Source organism: Lytechinus pictus, chromosome 10, assembly GCF_037042905.1.
Source record: "Lytechinus pictus isolate F3 Inbred chromosome 10, Lp3.0, whole genome shotgun sequence".
Taxonomy (NCBI): Eukaryota; Metazoa; Echinodermata; class Echinoidea; order Temnopleuroida; family Toxopneustidae; genus Lytechinus; species Lytechinus pictus.
The window spans coordinates 12,342,455-12,364,034 of NC_087254.1; the positions used below are offsets into that span (position 1 = coordinate 12,342,455).

The 21,580-nt window shown below is 37.0% G+C and overlaps 1 protein-coding gene across 1 annotated transcript in view; it reads left to right on the forward strand.

The window, feature by feature from the left end:
- Positions 1-21,580, forward strand: part of LOC129270178 (polycystin-1-like) — a 72,924-nt gene that overhangs the window by 34,636 nt on the left and 16,708 nt on the right. The window contains exons 12-22 of the mRNA XM_064106016.1: positions 3,443-3,579; positions 4,238-4,489; positions 6,008-6,488; positions 8,992-9,182; positions 10,427-10,651; positions 11,838-12,008; positions 14,035-14,195; positions 16,198-16,294; positions 17,475-17,708; positions 18,895-19,113; positions 20,938-21,219. Of these exons, the coding sequence (XP_063962086.1) occupies positions 3,443-3,579; positions 4,238-4,489; positions 6,008-6,488; positions 8,992-9,182; positions 10,427-10,651; positions 11,838-12,008; positions 14,035-14,195; positions 16,198-16,294; positions 17,475-17,708; positions 18,895-19,113; positions 20,938-21,219 (2,450 nt within the window). The remainder of the gene's footprint in view (positions 1-3,442; positions 3,580-4,237; positions 4,490-6,007; positions 6,489-8,991; positions 9,183-10,426; positions 10,652-11,837; positions 12,009-14,034; positions 14,196-16,197; positions 16,295-17,474; positions 17,709-18,894; positions 19,114-20,937; positions 21,220-21,580) is intronic.

Genomic DNA, 21,580 nt, shown 5'->3' on the forward strand with positions numbered 1-21,580 from the left:
TTAAAATTTTATTCATTTCTAAAACATGTCAGTTTTTAAAATTTTAAAAATATTTAAAAATAACACCAAATATCATTATAATTTTTGTTAGACAATTGGATTGTTTGCTTGAACTATTTTCCTCTTTCTTTCTTTTCTATCCTTCTATCTTTCTATTCTTCATCCTTCCTGCTTGCCCTTTTTTGTTCCATCTATCTTTATATCCTATCTGTCTTTCCTGATCCTTTCTCTCTCTCTTTGTTCATTTTTCTGTCTTACCTTCTTTCTCTTTCCTGCCTTCTTTATCAAATTTCCTTTTTTTTTATTTCCTTCATAATTTCTTTCCTTAAACTTTCTTTTGCTTCCTTCTCCTTCCTCTCCATTATCTTTTTTACATGCTCTCCTCCCTTCATTATTTCTTCCCTCTCTGTCCTCCTTTCTTTCATTCCTTATTTTATTTTTCCTCCTTATTCTTTCTTTCCCTCCCTCCCTTCCTTCCTGTTTTCTTCTTTCTTTCTTTCAAAGAATGAAGGAAACATTTTTCTTTCCTTCATTCTTTCTTTCCTCCTTTTTTTTTCTCTCTCCTTTATTTTGTCGGTCACACATTTATTCATCTTCCCTTCCTTTCTTTTTCTTTCTTTCTATATTCAATTCAAATGACGGAAACCTTTTTTCTCTCTTTTATTCTTTCTTTTATCCTTCTTTTGTTCTTTTATTCTTTTTTCCCCCTTCAAGGCTTCATTATTTTGTTTCTTTCTTCTCAATTCATCTCTTTTCTTTCGTCTTTTCTTTCTCTCCTTCATTCTTTCCTTCACCCTCCCTTCCAATTCTTTATATTCCTTTCACAAGTGTGACCTTCTTTGTTGATTTTTTGTTGTTGATTGTCCCGTATTTCATTTTGTGAAATCTGGTCACCCTGACCACAGCAGTCAACGAAAACATTGGAAGCAGTTCTTTATAGTTTATTAACTTTATATTATACTCGGAATCTGATCTGAACTACCTACTGGTAAAGTACTATTTTGGCTTTTTAGGCATTTTCAATTCGAGAAGTGTTCATATTTTTGTTTTTATTTACGTGGATGTTTGCAGTGTTACGTACGAATCTTGGCAAAACCTGGGCGAAATTAGATGCAGTGCCCCATATATTCAGACATTAGTCTTTTTCGAAGTGGGATGTCATCAATGTGTGTCAGGTAGGCATGGAGATCAAATGCCATTGTAGGCGGCCATTTTGTTATGGCAGAAGTTTCTGTCTCCCAATGCAATCAGTAAGGGTGCTCGGATCAGGCAGGAGAGTTCCATCTTCAACTTTGAGGAGGTCCGTGATCAACCCACTCCCTCCGGCTGAGGGCCCGGCGTAAGTCTGCGTGACAGGGGCTAGCTCTGGTAACAGCAAAACAGAAAAAACAAGGGCGACCAGCTCGTCTTTCCATCCTGAAATCTTCAGTCTCCGCTGCCTCAAAAAGTCTTTTAGACGAGGCACAGTCCGCAAACGGATGTCATCGATCGAAGGAGCCTCCTCCTCATCCATTTCGATAGCTCTTGAAGGAATTTTCGATAAATAATAAGCACAGAATGCACGGCAAAGGATCGATAATACATACACAATACAGTGAAGGAAGCACACGCACGAATTTACCGGCCATAGTTGGGGGGAATCATGTACAATTGACCTATGACATGATGATGTCATAAGACTCCAGTAGCAAACTACGAACTGGCTTATACATGCGCCATCAAATATTATTAAAATTATTATATTTGTAACTTGTTAACTTTTGGACTCCTGCCATTTACAAGCCTTTTTAAAAAAGCTTTCTACAGGTGTCCCATTTTCCATTTATTTCTATTAATATTGTGATAATATTAATTTACTATTCTTATGTATTTGATCTATTTTTTGTATAAACATGTGTATTTCAACTGTACATATTTTTTTGTTTTTGAATGGAAAAGAATAAATGAATCGAATTGAAAAATTGAATCCTTTCCCTTCTTGTGCTTTTTTTTTCTCCTCCCTTCTTTTTTGTACCGCCAAAATACCTCAGAAAAAAGCTTTTTGTAATGGTTTGAAATCAAATGGATTCCGCCAACTTAAATCAATAAAATAGTCGCATGCAATGATGTAAACCGATCCGAGCAGTGGGTGGATTGGATGATTGATCTTAACATTCAAAATTTGGGGGGCTACCCACATCAATGGCTTTGTGTACGTGGATACATAATGTTTTTTTATGGCTATGTTATGCTTTTGTTGTGATTTTTCCAGTTAATACAATTATGCGAGCGAGCAAAGCAAGCAAGAAAAATTTCCTGAATGGTCCACAAACATCTATCAAGGATATTGTAATTATGGGAAAGATTTAAAGCCTTTAAAAAGTTGCTTCAGTCGTTTCAACTAATTATGTTCTATAGAGTACAAATAAAGTCACTTATCAATAACAAAATGAAACTTCAGAAGAAAATCCAAGGGCGTAGGCTGGGGGTGCTCTGGATGCACATGCACCCTCCCGTTGAGGCAGAGGAGTTCCGACATTGGAAAGCAAATTGAAATTTGTACCCCTTTTCTGCTTTGAACAGCTGAATTTCCAAACTTTAGTTCCACCTCCCCAAGATGTGCAGCTATGCTCAAACCAGCATATGCCCTTGAAATCACAATCTAAACTAAAAGAGTTTGGGAGCATTTTCGTGGGCAATTGAATTGCGTAGTTTTAATAAAACCTCTAGATTCTATTGTTAGGAGAGTAAAAAAGCGGTAGGTGGTGAAAATGCATGAAAAGCGGCAGTGTTGGCAACTATGTAATCAACGGTCGATCTTATCACTGGAACAAGGAAGGGGACAGTATCTGTCCTCTCTGTCTCTGTATTATTAGTGTGTTAACAGTGTGTCCTACAGTGTGTTCACATTGTGTTCACAATGTGTTAATGGTGTGTCCAACAGTGTGTTCATTATGTTAAGAGTGTATTGACAGTGTGTCAATAATGTGTTCACAATGTGTTAATAGTGTGTCCCACAGTGTGTTCAGTGTGTTACCAACGTGTTCACAGTGTGTTCACAATGTGTTTATAGTGTGTCCCACAGTGTGTTAATAGTGTGTCCCTCAGTGTGTTCAGTGTGTTACCAGTGTATTGACAGGGTGTTCATAGTGTGTTAACAGTGTTCACAGTGTGTTCAGTTTGTTAATAGTGTGGTCACAGTGTGTCCTACAGTGTGTTCACAATGTGTTAAGTGTGTCCCATAGTGTGTTAACAGTGTTCACAGTGTACTAACAGTGCATCCCTGCATGGGGTGTTCACAGTTTGTTCATAGTGTGTCCCACATTGTGTTCATAGCATGTTAACAGTATGGGGGCATAATGTAAAAATCATCGTCACATAAGTAAAAATGTTCATGCATATGAAGTTTCTAAATAAATTGCAATGACACTTTGTCGTCTTATCTTTCCCCATATTTTTGAAGCACTCATTGGTACCTGTGGAAACATGATGACAGTAGTTCTGACATCCATGTCTTCTAATTCATCTGGATCAAACGTAACTGAAGAAGTACTTTCACCAGACGACCAAGAAGGACAAATAGAGGAGAATAATTTTAAGGTGAATCTACACTGTTGTTTACAGTCCTTGAACTTGAATAAATATCAAGTCTCTTCCCTGGTTCTTTCCCTCCTCTCTCTCTCTCTGCTTGGAATTCAGTTTCCAAACATACAAACATTTTCATTTATTCTGCACAATATAACAAGTCATTTCGAATTCAGTGACATGCAATAGATCCAATGTCGCCAAAATCTGAAATTACGTACCAACACACTACGATAATTAAATTTGAATTATACAGTGCAATGCATAAAAAAAAAGAATATTGAATCTAAGAAATGTTCATGCAGACTTTTGTGAAAAAACATTTTCTCATAAGAATAATTATACTTGCTTACATAGCACTTAAAACTTACTTTATCAGAAGCTCTCTACAGAGATGCAGCATGATTACCCTGGCATAAGCAGAGCAGCTGCTTTACGCGCTACGTTTCAAGGAATAAATATTCCCAGCCTACCAGGTACCCATTCACCTCACCTGGGTTAAGTGCCTCTGACAAAGTATAAGTATGCCAAAACAGCTATTGGTTTTCAAGGTATTTCTGGAAAAGAAAGAGTACATTCATTATACCTTTCATCTTAACAAACAATGGTGATCACCAGATTAGTGGGCAGCTCTCTTGATTCTTTTGTTGTGTTTGTTTATATTTTTACGCAGATGAAAATGGTGTCCACGTTGATAGTAGATGTCATTGACAAAGTCAGCGACCTGATCACCTCGAAGCTTGTAGCTGGTCAAGCTCCGGCCATCTCAACTGGACCATCCGTTGAGGTTCGGTGCCAGGTCAACGCCCCTGAGGATCTAACCACCAATGATGATTCTATCCAAGCGGAAGCAGCTCAGATAGGGTTTCCACCAGCCTTTAGCTTCATCGGAGAGGATATCGGACAGAAATTGATTGCAACCAAAGTGAGTGTTGAAAAAAAAATTATATAGATGGATATCCTTGATATGTCTGACATGTTACAAAATGAAAAACATATAGTTTGAGATATGACCAATTTTACCAGGTCTATTTAAGTACAAATGACAGATTTTGCATGATTATGCATGTGAAACATGAACAAAGACAATTATTCTTATCATGCATTGAAGTAAAATTGATAGAGAAAGAAAAGAGGAGGGAGTGAAAGAGAGGAAGCGCCATGGTGTAGCGGTTCTTACTCCGCCTTGTAATCAGAGGGTTGTGTGTTCAAATTCCACCATGGCCTACCATCCTCTGGCAATGTGTCAATCCACACTTTGCCACTCTCACCCAGGTGCTGATTGGGTACTGGTAGGAAACAACCGTCATTGTGGTTGGTTCTGCAAGTGTTCTCCTAACAGCCTGTTAAAAAGCTATGAATCCAGTGACCGGGTAATAATAATTGTGAAGTGCTTGAGCAGTTGTAGATTGATATCAAGCTATATAAAAGGCAATTATTATTCTCATTATTATATACAAACAATTGGAGACAGAGAAAGAACCAGACGAGTTGGATGTATTCCCATGCAATGCCCACCTAAGAGCCAGAATATAATTGATATAGATCAATATTCTTAATGCACTTTCGTTTTAGATCATTATCATTACTGATCCCCCCCTGCAAATGAGAAGATTTTTCACAAGATTGCTTCTGTTTTAAATGATAGGTCCTCAATAAATCATGAAAAAATATATTTATATCTTGGCTTATCCTCTTTGTTAATCTTTTGATATTATTGAAACCTACCCAATGTAACTAGGCATAATCATTACAATAATAACAATAGCTTGTAGAGGAAGGGATAATTGGGGTGCTTTTAAAGGTCAAGTCCACCCCTTAAAAATGTTGATTTGAATCATAGAGAAAAATCAAACAAGCATAATGCTAAAAACCTCATCAAAATTGGATGTAAAATAAGAAAGTTATGACATTTTAAAGTTTCACTTATTTTTCACGAAACAGTTATATGCACAACTCAGTAACATGCAAATGAGAGAGTCGATGATGTCCATCACTCACAATTTCCTTTTTTTTTTTTTTTGAATTATACAATATTTCAATTTTTACCAATTAGACATTTAGGACCAACTTATCTGAACCACGTAATGTTAAACAATGTTAATTCCACATGTTCAGGAAGGAACAAAACTCGATTTCACAATATTTCATATAATAAAATACAAAAGAAATAGTGAGACGGTGACGTCATCAGTCCCCTCATTTGCATATTAACCAGGATGTGCATATAACTGTTTTGGAAAATTAAGCGAAACTTTAAAATGTCATAACTTTCTTATTTTACATCCGATTTTGATGAAATTTTCAGTGTTTTGCTTGTTGGATTTTTCTCTTTTTATTCAAATCAATTTTTTGTTAGGATGGTCTTGTCCTTTAAGGTAATAATGAGATCTATTTTATGTATATGTCTGATCCTTGTGATGTTCTTGCAACCCATCTTCAGATTATCAGCTATGCCGTGAATCCCTTCAGCTATGCTGGAGGAAGCAATATCCTTGGGTCAAGCGTAGTTAGCATCGAGCTCCAGACGGCAGATCGGAAGAAGATACCCGTCTCAAATGCATCGGAACCCTTGAGGTTAGTGCTTCAGACAGAAGCGGATGCTCCAGAAACGTTAGAGGTAGACGGCAACATCACACAGAAACGTCCAATGTCCTATCACCAGTTCAATATCTCCAAGCCTGATGATGATTTCAGGGCGGTCATCCGAGGCGACGGTTCTAGTGGTTTCTGGGTGTTTGCCAAGTTTGAGAATCCGCCACTCAATGACAGTTACGACGTGGTCCAGCGGTTACCCAGGGAACTCAATGACACCGATGTTGGGATCGAGGGATTCTTGAAAGAAGAAATTAGGAACACGTTTGTTTTATCAAAGGAAGAACACTGCGGGAACGGGACATACTTCATTGGCATCATGCCTGCAGGTACGCTTATAAGTTTTAAAATTTGGCTATTCACTTTCTTCAGCTAGCCTGTAATTGGACGACATTCTGAACATATTCCATTGCATTGGAAAGAGGAATTGTAGAAATTTTTTAGAGTTTGAGTAAATTTAGTGATTTTTAATAATAGAGTAATTGGTTTGATGTGTTTCCCGTTTGATATTTTCGGGTTTCATATACTTATGAAGATATCACGAAAGTCAGTAGGGGCCTATGTCAGTATGAATGGCATGATAGTAGTACTAGTATCTATTTCCGTATTAAAAGCATATGTAAAATAATAAAATACAGTGGATTGCCCACATTCAGCTTGACCGGCACAGTCATGCTGGTCTTCCATGGGGTCCAAATGATAGTGTGCATAAAAATGATAGTTTACATAAAAACACAATTTCCTTTTATTTTGCATGCTTCAATGCTATAGACTCATAATGATAAGTTATCCAATTATGTCACTCATTCATGTGCAGCGATCAAACATATTGAGGCTCAAAATGTACAATGATGCAAGTATTGTTGGACCGGGCATATTGGCTCAGTAGTAGCAGTCTCGCCCTCACGCGATTCAATATAGCAGCAGTGCTGACTTTGAAAACTATTGAATAAATATTCACGAAAAAAAGTATTCATGTAATAATAAAATACTGTTCTTTGACCCACAACTTGTTCAGTGATACTTGATTGCTCTTATGTCCAAGTTTCATGAACTAAATCCAAAATTTTTTAAAGTTATGATGGTAATTCAACAAATACCAAAACATGGCCAAAGTTTTATTGACCCTAAATGACCTTTGACCTTGGTCATGTGACATGAAGCTTAAGGAGAATGTTTAGCAATACTTGATTGCTCTTACGTCTACATTTCATTATCTAGACCTTAGACTTAACCTTGGCTAAGATTTCAATTTTAACGACGCTGCTGTTGCCGCCGCCGGAAGAGCGATGCCTATACAGTGCGTATCAAAAAAACGGGACAGTTTTGAAAAGTCTATAAAAAATTTGTTTCGAATTATTATATCTATATTTTATGTTAATAGATGCTCTGATATCTTATCTTTTAAATTCAATTTAGAAAAATATATTTTGTTCATGCTTGAGCGAACATGGGACGTTTTTGTCGGGGTTTCAAAATGAGGCTTGCGCCAAAATGGCAGAAATGAGAAATTTGATGATTAGACTTTTGGCCAATCAGCAGACTTCCTCTTAATCTTTTCATTATCTTTTCCATAATTTTCAAATTATGCTGTCAAATTTCATTTACAAATTTATCTATTTACCTGAATTATTTTGTTTTTCATTTAAACTTCTTTTACCTTTGAATTTCCCCTATAAGTAAGAAAAGAAGACTTTTTGTCAACCCAAGTAAGAAGATTTGCATTATTAATTGGGAGAATTTGTAATTATTCAAATCCTTTTATTATGTGAAACAAATTATGTTATGGTACCTATAAAAGACATGAATCCTATTTTCAAGGGGTTATTGAATCCTTTAAGTTTAATTATGTGTTTGGCAGGACAAACAGGAAAGGATTCATGTCTTTCAATGGCAATGGTGTAGCCTATTGAGTCGATTTTGAAGGAGCAAGATAAGGCAGATGGGGTAAAACGTATTAGAATGTTGTGAAGCAAGCAAGCAAAACATTTCCACTTTTTTATTAAAATATCCAATTTTGTGATTTTGACATAATATTGAGAAAATGATATCATATTTCACTTTCTATGTTTTCTGTGATTTTCCTTTTCACTTTTTTTCTTGGTCATTATTATTTTTTTTATTATTATTATTATTATTTTTTTTTTGGGGGGGATGGGCACCCCGATCACCCACGGTCACCCATCAGTATGCCACTGTTCAAAGGCACCTTAACCTTTGTAGCACACAATGAAAGGATTTGAAAAAAAAAATTGACGCTCTCCCATACTTCGGTTGAAAAAAATTGTTTTTGCTTAGAGAAGGAATATTCAGAGCTGAAAGAGAACATATTAAAAACGAAAAACAACAGAACTATTCAAGCAAATAAGTAGATTTGGAAACAAATTTTGACCGCATAATTCAAAAATTGGCAAAGATAATGAAAAGGTTAAGAGGAAGTCTGCTGATTAGCAAGAAGTCCGACCATCATATTTATCATTTTATGCCATTTTGGCGCAAGCCTCCTTTTTAACCCCAGGCAAAAACATTCTGTGTTTGCTCAAGCATGAACGAAACTAAATCATTTTGATGACATTTGAAGGATAAGACCTCAGAGCACCTATTGACACCAAAATATAGAGATCATAATTTGAAACAAAAATTTTATAGACTTTTCAAATCTGTCCCGTTTTTTTAATACGCACTGTAGTCTCACTCTGCTATGCAGCAAGGCAAAAATGGGACATTCTGCCTATTCGCTAGACACTCGATGCAGAAGGGTAATAATTACATATGTTATGCAGGCCCATTGGTAGAGCAGTTTCCTTACTAAATGGCTTCCCTCACCAACAGGTTCTGATGAGGAATTTGCGTCGTTGATATCAAACTCGACAAAATGTTCAGGAGAGGAAAGGCTTCTTGTGATTAACGCAAATAACGAAAATACGACGGCTGTCTCAATCGCGTATAATATTAGCTTCTATTCATCGGCATGCAGATACTACGATAACATTACGGACGAGTGGAATAGCGATGGGTGCTGGGTAAGTCACTAGTTATAGTATCCTCAAAGATATCTTTGGAAATATAACCCTATGCACCTTCCCTCCCTCCCTCCCTCCCTATCTCTCCTATGGGAGATGGCAGCACATCACTCATACTGAATGGTACAATATTGTATAGTTAATTATTCAAATTTATATTTCATTTAATCTATTCATCATGCTATTTTTATGAATAAAATCAGAAGTCTGCCATAATTTTTTAGATGAAGCCCCCAAAACTGCTCAGTTTTGTTCTTTACACTCTTTTTTTTAGGTTTCATGATATCATGGAATAGAAGTAAGCATAGCGTAATTTTATGATTAAAATGAACATGAACCAAAAATTTATCAATAATCCATCTTTTCATTTACCGTAATCTGCAGAAAATGATTTTTGTCTCTATCTTGTTTGCTGTCTAAATTCAATATGATCCTGATTTTGTTGGAATGCAAATACAATGAGGCACCTCGGCGTGTTGCTTGAATAGGAGCTGCTAGCTGCCTAAAGAGTCTTGAATCTAGATTTTACAAGAGAGCATAGCGAACTCAAAGAAATAGAAATGTTCAATCTGAAAAATCTAACCTTGTGTATCTGATATGATTATATTCAGTAGATGGGATTACAGGAAATATAATAATAATAATAATAGTTGGATTTATAAAGCGCTTTTTGCCTGAGGATACAAAGCGCTGCTATTATTACCCCGGCTTTAGCTCGAGCTACCATCACCTGTGCTCATTGCACTCAAAGAAATAATCCTGCCGGGTACCCACTCACCTCACCTAGGTCGAGTGCAGCACAGTGTGGATAAATTTCTTGCTGAAGGAAAACATGCCATGGCTAGGATTCGAACCCACGACCCTCTGTTTGAAAGGCGAGAGTCAGAACCACTAGACCACGGCATGCCCACTGAATGTGAAATATGTGAATAACTGGCGCTTTTGACCAGTGTAATGTGGAGTCACCACCTTGATACCCTCTCAGGAAATGACATGAACGTTACTTTGGTTTCCTTATTTGAATATACCCAGTTTATCTATGTCCAGCATGCACATCGTTGCATTAAGAAGTAAGAATGCATTGCAGATATTAATTCCCAACGTATAATAGGCATGAACCAGTCGCATGATGCATACACAAATCTGTACAAATGCTAGGTAAATATTTTTAACTGTCCACCCCACCCTCTCTCTCTCTCCCTCCCTCCCTCTCTTTCCGTGTTTCTCTCTCTCTCTCCATATAGACCGGGATTATGACCAGCACCAGAGAAACGCACTGTCTCTGCAACCATCTGACATCCTTTGCATCCGCCTTCTTCGTCCCGCCCAACAAAATCGATTTCAGCGATGTCTTCAGCAAGAGTCTTCTTGATAACTTTGCCGTCATGGGGACCATCATTGTGATTGTATCAATTTATCTACTTCTCCTCATCTATGCCAGGAGGAAGGACAAGCAAGATCTCATCAAGGTGAGTCTATCTGCTGACTGTACGATCTCTAACATTGGTGGTGTTTTAAAAAAGGTGAATTAAAGGACAAGTCCACCCCAACAAAAAGTTGATTTGAATAAGAGAAAAGTCTAACAAGCATGACACTGAAAATTTCATTAAAATCGGATGTGAAAATACAAAAGTTGTGACATTTTTTAAGTCTGCCCCATGAGAGTGATCTGAATGTGCCTCTCTGGATCTGACCAGTGTCATGATGTGTTTAACCTACTAGCTGTAAATAGAAATCTAAGCGAAGATTTGAGTCACACTTAAATCCATGTCAAACGTCACCATACTATAATGAGTCATTTGACCTACATAACTTTTATGTACGCATAAAAGTTGAATAGGCAAGCAGCTCATTTTTTAAATACAGAGTTTTGTCTATTTTGACAAATGTGGGTGAAATGACATATAGGTATAGTGAACATGACATTACACAGTTATGTGTGATATCGCACGGTCATGTGTGAAGTATGGCACAGTTAGATGTGACTTGACACACTTTCACAACAATGGATTTCATTAAAGTTTTATGTGACTCACTTTGTGTGTGTGACAAGAATTACATTAATCATAACGTAGTCACCCATTGGAGATAATTGAATGAATTGATGGCGATTCTGATAATACTGGTAATGATTATAACAATAACAACAATGATGATAACAATTATAGTAATGATAATAATAATGATAGTGATAATAATGATTATCTATGCACATCTTCACCTCGCTAGCTGCTCAAGCTGCTCTTATATTACCCCAGCTCAGCTAGCTAGCTACAAATTTTGTTGCTCAAATCTTTTTGAGGAATTCCTTCCTGCAGGTAACCATTTACGTATACAGCGTACCTCATCTAGATTTAGTGCAGCACAGTGTGGATGAATTTCTTGAATGAATGAGTGTATGAATCTTAATTTAATTTCAATTCTGATAACAACCCCACCATATAGGACATCATCATATTGCAAGAATAGAGCAACGAAGAAAATATGAAAATACAACAAATATTTACTACAACATTATTATGGCACCTCGCAACATGAATAAAAATTGAAAAGAAACGTGGTGGCCTACTAGTTGGCTACAAAGAATTTTACGCACTTAGTGAAGTGATGGTATCAACTGATTTCTATCTTGTTTTATTTTTCATTTGCTTTCAGTGGGGTGTTACACCTCTAAGTGACAACCACCCAGCGCATACCTACGGATACCAGGTGACCGTGGAGACCGGGGTTAGACCAGGAGCGGGAACCAAATCCAAAGTCGGTATCATGATATCCGGAGAGGATGCAGATACTGGATCGAGAGTCTTGGATGATCCCAAAAGACCGGTAAGATGATATTGAGAGGAGGTGTTGCAAGGAAATTTTGTAATCAATTGCAAATTATTGTTGCAATCTTATAATCAATTTCATTTAAGATTATCTGAAGAAAATCAGTTTTCACCGTTTTTTAAGAAGCAGATCAACAACGATCAGTTGTAAATTTGCAATTATAGTTGCAAGACATGCGATTGATTTGGGCAACCCAAACAAATTTGCAATTGATATTAGGTTTTATGCAACCTCATTAGACCCGTCTCTATCTCTCTCTATATATTTAGCCCTTTCTCTCTTTCTCTTTCTTTTTTTTTCTCTCACTTACTATTGCTCTTTACTTTCTCTTTCCCTTTCTATACCTTTTTGGACAGATTAAGTGCAAGATACAATTAACTTATACTTGGCGAATTGATTGGCAACTTTCACTTAAATTAAAATATGGTCTGAGCTGTAAGGTTAACCAATGCTGTGAAAATTATCTAAATAGTCCTGCTGGAAAGAACGCAATATCCCCCAGTGTGTTCCACAGTGTTGACAGTGTGTTCACAGTGCATCCACAGTGTGTCCACAGTGCATTCACATCGTGCTCATAGTGTGTCACAGTGCATCAACAGTGTATTCTTTGTAGGTCCCACAGTGCATCCAGTGTGTCCTCAGTGTGGTAATAGTATGTCCACAGTGTGTTCAGTATATCCACAGCGGGTTCACAGTGTGCATACAGATACACAATATGATTGATACACTCTATGAGAGTGTAAAAGCATGGTCTAAGGTTTGAATTAAAGATGAATACCAATTGTGGTAACAATCTCAAAATGAGTTCAAACAGAATCCAATAAAAATGACTACCCAAGTATTTGTAAGTATGAATAAAAAAGAAAATGTGTAATTGCTGAGAAATGATCAAAATACGCATAGAATTACATCAAAGGTCAGGCATTTTTTACAAGCAAATATAATGTCCCATATATGCTTTTTGTCTTGCCCGCCAGAGGTGAAGGCGAGACTAAAGGATTCAAATGTCGTCGATCCGTCCGTCCGTCACAAACTTTATGACACGCAACTCCGCAACCATTAGTCACTTTTCAATCAAACTTGGATGGTAGATGTACTTAGGGGATGCAGCATGTAATGCTGCATTTGGAAGTCACATGGTAAGGTCAAAGGTTATTTTCAGGTCAATATTGAAGTCTACGTGCAAGACTATCTTATGTCACATTACTCCACAACTGTAAGTCACTTTTCAGCCAAACTTGGATGGTAGATGTAGATAAGGGACCTGAATATTATGCTGCAGTCGGAGGTCGCATTGTAAGGTCAAAGGTCATTTTCAAGTCAACGTTAAAGCCTTTGTGCAAGACTCACATAACTCCACAACTGTAAGCCACTTTTCACCCGAACTTGGGTTGTAGATGAATTAGGAGACCTGCATGTTATTGTGCAGTGGGAGGTCAAATGGTAAGGTCTAAGGTAATTTTTAGGTCAACATTAAAGTTTACATGCAAGACTCTCTTATGACACACAACTCCGTAACCGTAACTCACTTTTCACCCAGACTTGTTGAAGCTGTACTTAGGAGACTTGCATGTTATTGCGTTCAGAGGTCACATGGTAAGGTCAAAGGTCATTTTGAGGTCAACATTAGAGTTTACGTGCAAGACTCTTATGACAAATGTTATTCCATCCCAGTTATATTACAATGAGCTTTGAATACAATTCTGTTGTGTGCCCCTGCAGATCACAATATTTCTGGTTACTTTCACAAGTAGGCGAGACACAACATCGCTTATGCCTTGTCTTTGTTAGTAGTCATCAGAATTATTGGTTTTCAGCTAAGATTTCATGATTTCACAAAGATAAGATTACATTAATGTACCAGATCTAGATATGTCATGATATTATGGTCACAATTCACCTTAATTTGAAAGACTTCCTCATGAAATAATTTTTTCTGCAACTACTTCCTTTTACCTTTAATCAATGATGTGAAGTCTGTCATTGTATAGAGTGTATCCACGATTGTGTCACTGCTTGACAGGTATTCCAAAGCGGCTGCATCAACAGTTTCTTGATGACAGTTCCGAGGCCACTGGGTCTTCTTACCTACGTTCGAATCTGGCATGACAACTCTGGGGCGGGAGGACAAGCAGGTTGGTTCCTTTCAAAGGTCTCCGTCATGGACCTACAGACGGGCAAGGAGTAAGTATAATATGGCTCAGAACTTTGCAAAACTACGGAATTAAGCTATAAAATGGTCATCTCCGTGGCGAGATATTGTATTTTTCCATGTAGACTTCTAGCCTTATTTTGTCGTCAAGATGAGATACGTTTTTTGCCAAGTCAACTTATTACAAAGTTTTATGTTGACATGACAAGATAGGTTTCCTGGCAAGATATATTATACTTTTGAGTAATCTTACAAAACGTTACCTGTACTGTGATGACATAAGACCATTGATAAGTCGACTTGGCATCATTTAGTATATACCAATGTCACCGAGTCCATTAAAGGTGGCAATCAATATCTCGCCATGTCGGCATAATGAGGCTATAGTTCAACATGGTAAAGTTAAATATCCCGCAATTTCGTCAATATATAGCACTTTAAAGCTTCCGTAAGAAAACACAAGAAACAATATATTCATAATGACTGCAACCGCTGATATATGAACAAAATTATAGATTTCTTCCAGGGATCCGATGAGCAGATTTTATTTTCCTTATTCGGGAATTCATGTTTAATGAATATCCTTGAAATGCTTTGTAGAATACTCTGAGACTGTTTCACAAAAGTTGGCATCGCTGAAAAATAAATCATTTCATTTACTGATAGTTGTCATAGTAGCAGGTAGCAGTGCTTCAAAGCCTGAACCTGTGATTTAACATCCATGGATATTAAAGTAGATTTTAAAAGAAATGTTTTTCCTTCTTCTGAAGAAAAAAAAAAGAAAATAGAAATGCCAGAAAACCGTTTACATAAAGTTAAGATGTTTATATAAGCTGTTATATGTACTGTAGCTGCTCTGTAGAGCTCTTAGAGGCTTCTGATATAGTATATGCCATATTAGCAAGTATAATATGGTAAAAATAAAACCATTCAGATTATCTTTTATTTTGCTGTTAGTATATTACTTTGTGAATTTATTTATGTACAGCAAGAATTGATAAGTGTATACAATTATCCATTTTAGCGGACACAATAAATGAAATGAAACATATAGAATTATTATTCATATATATATAACGTGTGAGTCAAACAAAAATTGACATCTCACAAATCCCCAATTTAAGAAAAATATGTCATGGACTCATAATTATTATATATGGCCTGAAAAAGTATTTTCTCTATTATAATTTGATACCATATCTATGTGGTATATGTTAATGCTTGGATTATCAGTAAATATTTTTTTTTACTGTGAAGTAAAATTTGATTTGTGCCAAAGTAAGACATGGCTGCAATGAATTAATCCAGATGCAGATGGTGTCATATAATCCTAGATGAGTTAATAAACATATTTGCAAATCCTTTTTCAATGAAATTAACTTGAGAATTGATACTTAAAAGTGTTTATCAAACAATTATAATGTAAATTAATGAAAAGGTGTTTTGCAATGGATTTTAATGCAACCCTTATAGGATTATGACATTGACATCTGGATTCATTAATTGCAATCATGCCTTATACCTCAGTCACATTTCCTGTAGGGCCGCCGTACGGCGAGTCGAAAGAGCCATTTTATCTACTTTTATTGAAACCACCTGTATGTAACTGGTACAAAAAATGTTAAAATGGCTGTTTTCGGGAAATGTGACTGAGGTATAACTCTCTTTCAAATCAAAAGTTACATTACTACAAAGAATACCTACTGATTTTCCAAGTGTGAAGACATTCCACATAAATATGGTATCAAATTATTTGGGAGAAGATACTCTTTCTATTCCAGCCATATATAATGATGATGTGTACATGAGATATTGTTTCCTTTAATTGGGAATTTGTGAGGTGTCAACTTTTTTCTTTTTTATCTACACGCCCTATTTTATGGGAAATGAATTGGAATAACAATAGCTTTTTGGTTTAAATGAATTTTAATAGCCATGTCCTCTTTTTTAAACTGAATATTGTGAATGGAAATTGGGGAATATTGTTAAAATGCCAGTGGAAATTTTTTTATGTCCTTCATAATCATTATGCAGGTTCTTCTTTCTATGTGAGCAGTGGCTAGCAGTAGAGCAAGGAGATGGTTCTATAGACAGAACATTGTTTGTAGCCAGCAAGAAAGACATGACACAGGTATGACAATGATGATGATCATGACAATGAACACAATGATGTTGATGATATAGGTGGTGATTGTGATAATGGTGGTGTTGATGGTGATGATGATGATGATGGTGATGGTGTTGTTGATGATGATGGTGGTGGTGATGATGATGGTGGTGGTGATGGTGATGATGATGATAAAGGTGTTGATGATGATGAAAATGTTGGTGGTCATTATGATAATACAGGGCCCAGTCTTACAAAGTGTTGAGATTGATCTGATCAACCACAACTATGGAGAGACAGCAATGTCAACATTTAAAATGCATGTTTGTTCAAAATATTTTCTAGATATGATGTATATTCATAAATTCATTGTTTTCTTGACAATTTGGTGTGTTAGCCTTTTTGTACAAAGGACATATTGCAAATTTTCTGTTGAAAATAATATGACACTGATGAATTTCCATAGCGATACGATTAATTGGATCAGTCGTAACTCTTTGTAAGACGGGACCCTGGTATGGATAATGATGGTGATGATGATTGATGATGGTGATGATGATGATGAAGGTGATAATGATGATGATGATGGTGATGATGATGATGATGGTGATGATGATGATGGTGATAATGGTGATGATGATGATGCTGATGATAGTAATGGTGATAATGATGATGATGATGGTGATGATGATGATGGTGATGATGATGATGGTGATAATGGTGATGATGATGATGCTGATGATAGTAATGGTGATAATGGTGATGATGATGATGATGATGGTGATGCTGATGATAGTAATGGTGATGATAGTGATAATGGTGATGATGATGATGAGGAAGATGTTGACGAGATGACCGTGATGACGATGATGATGACGGTGGTAGTGTTAATGATTAGGATGGTTTTATACACATAGGGAGTATAATTGTTGTATCTCACAACATGACATGTATTATTAGGTAGAAGTGTATGCTGGTGGTGATGATGTTGATATAAATATAGTGCTTTGATTGTGATATCTCGTAACACGACATTATTGTGTAAAAATATAAGTTTTTAATATTACTAATCAAATATTAGTATCACCAACTACCATCAACATTTTATTACTCTTGTTCTTTGCAGTATGTACTGTGTTGATACCATGATTAGAAGTATAATATTTTCTTTTGTTAAAAATAACTTGCTTAATTCCTTTCCTAGGTGGGCCAACTAGTCTACACAAGCGGGCGAAAGAATCTATCCGACCAGCACCTGTGGTTCTCCCTGTTCAGCCGCCCGACAAGGAGTTCCTTCAATCGATGCCAGCGACTGTGTTGCTGCCTCACGCTCCTGTGTACGTCCATGTTGGCCAATGCCCTGTTTTACAAGGTAGATGTGACGGCTGCTCAAGCACAGGCAATCAAGATTGGACCGATCACCATCACACCAAGTCAGGTCTGTTCAAATCAACTTACTGTGATCCATTTGTGACCGGCCACCCCAAAACCAACAATAAGTCTCCCAAAATATATTTTTAGATTTTCATTGAACTTGAAAAAAGCTGCAGGGGGGGGGGCACTCAGTATGAAATGCATGGTGGGTATGTGCCGCGGAAAGGACCCCCATTTTTACGCTCAAATTTCCGTTCTAAAGCATAGCATTTTTATCTTATTGAGAAAAAGAACAAAGAAAGCCTTTTTAAAGCATAGCTTTTCTTTTTATCGAGAAAAAAGAAGTAAGAAATCCATTCTAAAGCTTCGCATATTTTTCGTTACGCCGTTCCGGCCGCATCGATCCACTACAATGAGCTGCATTTTAGGTGAAAAACGGCCCGCAGAGTGCTTTCCGACCATCGCCTCTGCGCTAGCTGCATGCACGTATTCCAGTTCCACAGGGATGCATACGCACTCACACACAGGCGAACTGTTCCAAGGACCTTGTTTTCACAAACATTCGTAGTTCCGAAGCCCGTTCTGAAGACCCTCCTTTTTACAATAAGCCCGTTCCAAAGCCCCCGTTTTTTGTCTCGCAGCACATACCTACCACTTTTGTGGTCAAGTGCCCCCCCACCAGAAAAAGCATATCCTAAGCTTTAAACTAATCAATATTGATCAACAGTAACCAATCAAAGTAATGGATTTAATGCAGAGGAAATTCAGAAATTTACAATAATAGTTCATAGTTCTAAAGCACCTTTTTCCATGAGATACAAGGTCAGGAGGCACAACCCATCTTCCATGAGTCGATATCCCCGTTCAGCAAGGAGATAACATATATGAAAATTACTAGGCAGTGACTATTGATTGTTCAGTCGAGTGCTTACGTGATTAGGATATTACAAAAGGTAGGTCTTCAAGTTTTATGTAAATTGATCCCATGTTATGGTGACAATTCAGAGAGAGGAGGAGGCTTATTCCACCACCTGGGTGCAGAAAAGCCACATTGCCAGCTAATTTGTAGGTACATAGTACAGTCCATGGTACACTGACAATAAAAGGTGAGTGTGCCTAGAATGAGAAGGGCCCACACGGCATTCCTTAACATACCTTTCACTCTTTTGAAAAGTTTTCATGAATTTTAAAACACCACTTATTAATCCCTCATGTTTTTCAATGCGTTCCTTGTTTTACTCTTCATGTAGATTGGGATAGGTATAAGTAGCTCTCTTGTCGTCATGCCAGTTAACCTTATCATAGCCCAGATATTTCGGAAGGCGCGACCGCTTGAATCTGATGCACCAGACCCCCTCGTAGCCCTCATCCGAAGAATCTTCACTCGAAAGAAGAGGGACGAAGAGAAGAAGCCACTTGATCAGTTCAACTTTGAGGAGAAGCGCCATGATAAAGCCATTTCTGAAAAGGTACAGTGTGATTTTAAAGTACTAAGTATTCCTTAATAGAAATTAATTAACAATAGTTCAGTTTATAATGAATGCTTAGCTTCCTAAGGTCAATATGTGAAAGAAATAGCATAACGTATGGTTAAATATTGACTCAATATTAAACATATAGATTGAACGTAGGCACTCGGAAAGAGGGGCGTTTTTGTCTCACCTGCATAGCAGAGTGAGACTATAGGCGCCGCTTTTCCGACGGCGACGACGGCGTCAACACCAAATCTTAACCTGAGGTTAAGTTTTTGAAATGACAGCATAACTTAGAAAGTATATGGACCTAGTTCATGAAACTTGGCCATAAGGTTAATCAAGTATTACTGAACATCCTGCCTGAGTTTCATGTCACATGACCAAGGTCAAAGGTCATTTAGGGTCAATGAACTTAGACCATGTAAGGGGAATCAACATCAAAATCTTAACCTAAGGTTAAGTTTTTGAAATGTCATCATAACTTAGAAAATATATGGACCTAGTTCATGAAACTTGGCCATAAGGTTAATCAAGTATCACTGAACATCCTGCATGAGTTTCACGTCACATGACCAAGGTCAAAGGTCATTTAGGGTCAATGAACTTTGGCCAAATTGGGGGTATCTGTTGAATTACCATCATAACTTTGAAAGTTTATGGATCTGATTCATGAAACTTGGACATAATAGTAATCAAGTATTACTGAACATCCTGTGCAAGTTTCAGGTCACATGATCAAGGTCAAAGGTCATTTAGGGTCAATGAACTTTGGCCAAATTGGGGTATTTGTTGAATTACAGCCATAAATTTGAAAGTGTGTTGGTCTAGTTCATAAAACTTGGACATAAGAGTAATCAGGTATCACTGAACATCCTGTGCGAGTTTCAGGTCACATGATCAAGGTCAAAGGTCATGTAAGGTCAAAGAACTTTGGCCACGTTGCTGGTACATGTATTTGTTGAATTGCCATCATATCTCTTTAAGTGTATTGGTCTAGTTCATAAAACGTGGAAATAAGAGTAACCAAGTATCACTGAACATCTTGTGCGAGTCATAGTAGTTTTCAAAATCAGCACTGCTGCTATATTGAATCGCGTGATGCAGGTGAGACGGCCAGAGGCATTCCACTTGTTATTCCTACTTCGAATCTGTTAAGGTGGGTAATATTTCTAAAAGTTGGTAAGAGAGAATTCCTCTTTGCCAGTGCAACTTCATGGAAAACCTGATCCCCTTGTGATTTGGTCTTGACAGTGATTTGACACAGAAGTTTTCTTCGCTAGAACGGAGATTACACTTGGGTCTATGAATTTGGGCAAGTTCTTAAAGGGATGGTCCGGGCTGAAAATATTTATATCTTAATACATAGAGTAGAATTCACTGTTCAAAATGCCGAAAATTTCATCAAAATCGGATAACAAATAATTAAGTTATCAAAGTTTAAAGTTTAGCAATATTTTGTGAAAACAGTCGTCATGAATATTCATTAGATTTGCTGATGATGTCACATCCCCACTTTCCGTTTTCTTATGTTATTACATAAAATTATAATTTTTCACTATTTCATACTTGTGTGAATAATATGTCTCCCTTATAATGAAAAATAAGTCACAGCAATAAATATCTAATTCACTAAATCAGTTGTCAATCCAATTTTATTAGTTCTTGGAGGAAAAAATTTGAATAAACCTAATTTCATATAATAAAATACAAAAGAACAAGTGGGGATGTGACATCATCAGCCCATAAGTAGGGGGCAATGTCACGTATACAATTGAAAGTTAATACGAGAAATTCATATTTGATCCCTGTCTTCATTAGGAAGTGAATGTCAATGTAGTATCAGGACAATCTGCAACCAATCCCTCTTCCGATCCTCCGCCCGCTGAGCAGAGTGCTGCTGCTGCAGCCACCAAGAAAAAGTATCCTCTGCCGCACTGGACCGTCTACCTCGCCTACATCCTGTCCTTCATTGCCTGCTTTCTGTCCTGTTTCTTTGTGGTGTTGTACAGTTTAGAGTGGGGAAAAGAGAAGGCGCATGAGTGGTTGAAGTCCATGATCGTCTCTTTCTTCAGTTCGGCATTCATCATTCAACCAACGAAGGTATAATCAAGTGCTAGAGTCACATCAATGAAACTTGACACTAGAACGACCAGGGCCTTGTCTTACAAAGAATTACGATTGATCTGGTCAACCACAACTATATGGAAATCCATCAATGTCATAATTTTTCCTACAGAAAATTTGCACAATGTCCTTTTGTAGGCAAAGAGGAGCATACTGAATTGTCAATAAACTGATGAATGCATCAACAAACGTAATATCTAGAAAGCATTTTGAACAAACATGCAGTTCATATGTTGATGTTTCTTGCTTTCCAAAGTTGTAGTTGGTCAGTTGAATTGCAACTCTTTGTAAGATGGGGCCCAGGGATATTGCATTTTTACCAATGACAAACCAACAG